This window comes from Rhinolophus sinicus, linkage group LG03, assembly GCF_036562045.2.
Source record: "Rhinolophus sinicus isolate RSC01 linkage group LG03, ASM3656204v1, whole genome shotgun sequence".
In the NCBI taxonomy this organism is placed as follows: domain Eukaryota; kingdom Metazoa; phylum Chordata; class Mammalia; order Chiroptera; family Rhinolophidae; genus Rhinolophus; species Rhinolophus sinicus.
This window is the reverse complement of record NC_133753.1, coordinates 42283576-42288282: the sequence shown is the minus strand read 5'-3', so window position 1 is coordinate 42288282 and position 4707 is coordinate 42283576. Positions and strand designations below refer to the sequence as shown.

The 4707-nt window shown below is 43.7% G+C and overlaps 1 protein-coding gene across 1 annotated transcript; it reads left to right on the top strand.

Moving 5' to 3' along the window:
• The first annotated feature begins 1290 nt into the window (after positions 1–1290).
• RPLP1 (ribosomal protein lateral stalk subunit P1) lies at positions 1291–3562 on the top strand. Its single transcript, XM_074327501.1, has 4 exons — positions 1291–1489; positions 2188–2262; positions 3109–3226; positions 3446–3562. The coding sequence occupies exons 1-4, from the start codon at positions 1418–1420 to the stop codon at positions 3523–3525; spliced, it is 345 nt and encodes a 114-aa protein (XP_074183602.1). The 5' UTR covers positions 1291–1417; the 3' UTR covers positions 3526–3562.
• The last annotated feature ends 1145 nt before the right edge of the window (positions 3563–4707 follow it).

The following is a 4707-nucleotide window of genomic DNA, read 5'->3' as shown; positions in this document are numbered from 1 at the left end:
CTTGGAATCTTCCCTTTTTTTTTTTTACTTAATTCAATTGACTTTGCAGGGTTTCAAGAGCAGCATTCATAAATTTCCAGGTATGAAAACTTTTAATTCTTGATATTATACCTAACTTAAATCCATATATAAAAAGTGAGGTCAACATCCTGGCAGCATAAATCCTTTTTTATTTTTTCTCTCCCCTTTTACTTAAAATTAATTGGTCATTCATAACTGAACAAAAGTGTCTGTGCACATTACACTAGAACATCTAAGATTTCTACCCACATGTGCTTCAGAAAGTGGGTACATTGGAACTCAGAGGACGCTTTTGGATCCAAGGGAGTCAGTGAGCCTGCCCCACCCCCACTTGCAGTGATGGGGGGGAAATGAAATGGGAGAGTGCAAAACGGTGGAAACACAAGGGAGATGGAGAATTTGTGGACTAGCACCGCGCCCGCGACCAGCCAACGTGGTGGGAGAACCAGGCATGCCATCCGATGGGATAGAGACCAGTTTGGAGGCAGAGGAGAGGGAGTAACTCGATAAGCCATTTCCATTCAAATCACCAGGTGCCTCAGTTATAAAAACAAGTTGAAGTGGAAAAGATCCCCAACATTCTTAGTATATTGTTTTTACTTTGGGAGGGGCAGGAAAAAACAAAATTTACTCATAATCCCCATCCCTCTCCACACACAAGCAGGAGGCACTTAGGATTCCAGATTCCAAGTCCAGGCTCCACCGTGGGCTGTGTCACCCTGGGCTAGTTACCCGGTCTACTTTAGTTTTGCCATCTATGAAATGGAGATACTAGTACTTACCTCTTATACTGTGTGAGCATTAAATGTATCCATGTGGCTCAGTGCCTGGGACATAGTGGGCGCTCAAATGCTGCTACTGTCGTAACGCAAGTTTCTCGTTTACTCCTATATTCACTTACTTTACCTGAGACGTCGTACTAAGCAAGTGGGCCTCCAGGCTGTAAAGTAGCTCCTGCCTCCATGTGGTCACCTGCTTGGGGGGAAGGGGAAGCTGGGACGTCATTAAATGATTGTATAAATAGTGTCATACAAGCTACAGTACATAGGATGACGTCCATTTACCTAGCTAACTTTCCTAAAAATATTTTTACTGTAAGCCCTAAGCTTCATCCAAACCAAGATAATTAATTAGCACTTAAGGGTGCCTAGCAACTGAACTCGCAAACGAGCGAGTCAAGCCTTGTGCGCAGGCGCCTCTGGCTCCGCCTCTTCCGCCAGGCGTGGGCACGGATTGGTCCGTGCGGCTGGTATAAGATGCTGCGCAGGCTCGCCAGTCCTTTTCCTCAGCTGCCGGTAAGGTGCTCGGTCCTTCCGAGGAAGCTAAGGCCGCGTTGGGGTGAGGCCCTCACTTCATCCGGCGACTAGCACCGCGCCCGGCAGCACTCGCCTGAAGCATGGCCTCCGTCTCAGAGCTAGCCTGCATCTACTCGGCCCTCATCCTGCACGACGATGAGGTGACAGTCACGGTGAGTGCGAGCCCGGGCCGGCGTTGGGGAGGCCTGCGGGCGGCATTTTCTCCCTCCTCCCAGTCAGGCCCTTCCGTTCGCAGCCCGGGCCACCGACACCCCCGCGGGGTCTTCGGGCTGAGCGACCATAAAGGTGGACCCCTGTGCGGGTTGGCCAGGGGCCTAGGCCACGTGCTGGCCCCGAGAGGGACTGGATTACATTTGCGGCTGCGCGCTCTGCCTTTGAGAAATTTATTTACAGAAACTTGTGCAGCGCATGAGCATACTAATCCACGCTTAGTTGTGTTCCGGGGCACTTTATGTCTTTTTGGTATGATGTTCTTGAATTCCTTTGGTCCTCTTAGTAGAGCACATAAACCCTGCTCTACCTCTCGGACTTGACTTCTAACTTAAAATAGTTACATGACTTGGGCAAATCCCAAGCCTGTGAAATGGCAGCGATGAACTCACCGCCTTGTAAGGTGCCAGGCACAAAGGAGCAGATGCGTTTAGTTTGCTCGTGACAGCTGAAAAGATAGAGTAATAAGAAATGGTCGTCTTAAATAAACATACGTAAAATACAGGTAAAGTATTTGAACTAGATAAACGTGGTTTTGTATACGTTTTGAGTGGTTTACTTTCATTTGCAGTATTTTGGAGACAAAATTTAAGAAAACTACACTTTGATCTCTGATGAATTGGCATTTTATTTGTTCTAGGAGGATAAGATCAATGCCCTCATTAAAGCAGCCGGTGTAAATGTTGAACCTTTCTGGCCAGGCTTGTTTGCAAAGGTAAGGTAATGGTGGTATTGGAGAAGTAAATTTGGGAAGACCTAATTAAGAAGTCAGGGGTTCATGCCAACATCCAGAAGTGCCAGAAGGCCCAATAGTCCACTGGACCGACTCCAAGTGATATTTCCTCACATCTGTAGTAGCTAATTAAGGCTTCAGTTTGTCTCATCGTTGTGTCTTTTATTGATCTCACTCTGGTTTTTCTTCTGTTCTGAAACCATGGTTAACTGAATTAAGCAGGTCATTCCTTAAAAAGGGTCATGGTTACCTCTCATTGTACAGGTTACTTAGTCTCTGGCAAGTGAAGCTCATAGCCTCAACTTAACCTTGTGTCTTGCAAAGAGCTTTGAAAGATCGAAAACATTGTACATATATAATAGAATGAATTCCCTCGGGAAAAGGCCTAGAATTAGCAGTCTGAAAAATTGAATTCACTGTTAAAAGGAGGTGGAACTGTGGGAAGAATCCTGGGTCTAAGTACTTAAGGAAACTTTTTTAACAAGCTAAGCTAGCATTTTGGGGCCAGTTTTGTCATGTAAAATGAATTCAGTTAGTTGTATCTTACTAAAATATAGCAATGCGAGTATGAGATTTAAAGCTTGAGGGTTTTTTTGTGATTGCTTGTTTTTAATACAGCTGTGTGGGTCACCTTAGTTTAAATTTTAGGGAATCTAAGTTGCAGACAAACTGTCGATGGCAGACTCCAGCAAAGGAGAAGGAAGATGTTAATATATATATGTATAGTGATGGGAATTGATCATTAAGTTAAAAAAGGAACTTTTTTCTGGGAGCGTCCTATAAAAGGACACAACTGAGAGTTTACATATGTATGTACTTGTGTTGTAGGCTCTGGCCAATGTCAACATCGGGAGCCTCATCTGCAATGTAGGGGCTGGTGGACCTGCCCCAGCAGCTGGTGCTGCACCAGCAGGAGGTCCTGCCCCCTCCACCACTGCTGCGCCAGGTAGGAAACTTTGTATTGGAGGGAGGAGTGGAGATTAAAATTTATTATAGGCAGAATTGCCCTTGATGTGCTAAGAGTAGGTGTATAGAAATCCTAAAACCAGAGGCTTTGTTTGATAAGGGGCACCTTAGGGTATTTTGATTATGTAAGTTGAAGGTTCTGGAGCTCTTTGAAGTTTAAAATATTGAGATGTGTAATTGACTTTTTTTTTTTTTTAAGCTGAGGAGAAGAAAGTGGAAGCAAAGAAAGAAGAATCTGAGGAGTCTGATGATGACATGGGCTTTGGTCTTTTTGACTAAACCTCTTGTAACATGTTCAATAAAAAGCTGAACTCTGCTGCTGTTGGTCTTGCTGATTGCCTAGAGGTGTGCTACGTGAAGATGATCTCACTTTTATAACGCTGGATTTGAGTCTTTTCTGCTATAACACAAGATGGGGTTTTTTCCTCTGCCGCCATCTTGTGGTGGGAAGTAATACACAAGCTAGACACTGTGCTGAGAATGCACCTAATTTTGCAGCACTGAGAAATGAATGTGGGGTGGAGAGGGGATCAGAGCAGATGCCTTGTCCAGATTACCTATGTAATTTAATGGTTACAGGATTTGTCCCCTAGGCATAAGAGTAATGGGGCGAGGGGTGACCCAGATGTCACATTCCCCAAACAAAACGGGGTAAAAATTTGAGCTATGATGAACCATCTGAGGTAGAATATTAATACTACATCCCTGGGTTTCATCAATAATACTGAAGAAGTAGAGAACATTCCGTTTAAGTCCCCAGTTACACAAAGTGGATAAAATTAGAATCCAAACCTGTTTGAAAAACTAATGAACTAGCTTTTGAGGGGATGCAACTGAACAATGATGTGAAGTGGAAATTGGTTCACTTTTAAAATGCTAAGGCACTATAGGGCTTGGATATATAAAACATGATTATGGTATATTCGGAGTACCTGTGATCCTGGCACTTGGAACATCTTGCCCTTTCTATCTCTAATGAGGCAAAAGAGTCCAGAATTGAAAAGTACAACTTTTCCAGCCCTACTCACTCCGCTGTAGAGGATCACTTGTGTAAGTTACTGCAACCACTTGGACAAATGGCTGGTGTATCTTGTAAAACTGAACAAAACCCGCACATCCATTTCTAGGTATTACCAAAAATAAACTACATAGGGACATCAAGATGCATCTCTGGGACTGTCCAAAGCAGCACTTAAAAATAGCAAAACTCACAGGCTCGTCAATGAAAACATGGTTTTAAATTGTCAGCAGTGAAAAAAGGAATTCTTACTAATAGGTTACATTAAAAACCACCCTGTAAATTACAGAACATCACCCTTTCCATAAAGTTCCAAAATAAGGGAGTAGATAAACAAGGTTTGACAAATAAGTTCGCGAACTCATCCTAGAAAAAGTGTATACCTCTGCTGAACATCACTATGGTCACCTTCGAAGTACACCCCTTGGGAAGCGATGCACCAA

What these genes read in the sequence shown, in the direction of transcription:
- RPLP1 (XM_074327501.1), top strand. Translation starts at nt 1,418, where the DNA reads ATGGCCTCCGTCTCAGAGCTAGCCTGCATCTACTCGGCCCTCATCCTG. An exon ending in ACGATGAGGTGACAGTCACG is followed by an intron (nt 1,490 to 2,187) that starts GTGAGTGCGAGC and finishes TATTTGTTCTAG; the next exon opens with GAGGATAAGATCAATGCCCT. An exon ending in GGCCAGGCTTGTTTGCAAAG is followed by an intron (nt 2,263 to 3,108) that starts GTAAGGTAATGG and finishes CTTGTGTTGTAG; the next exon opens with GCTCTGGCCAATGTCAACAT.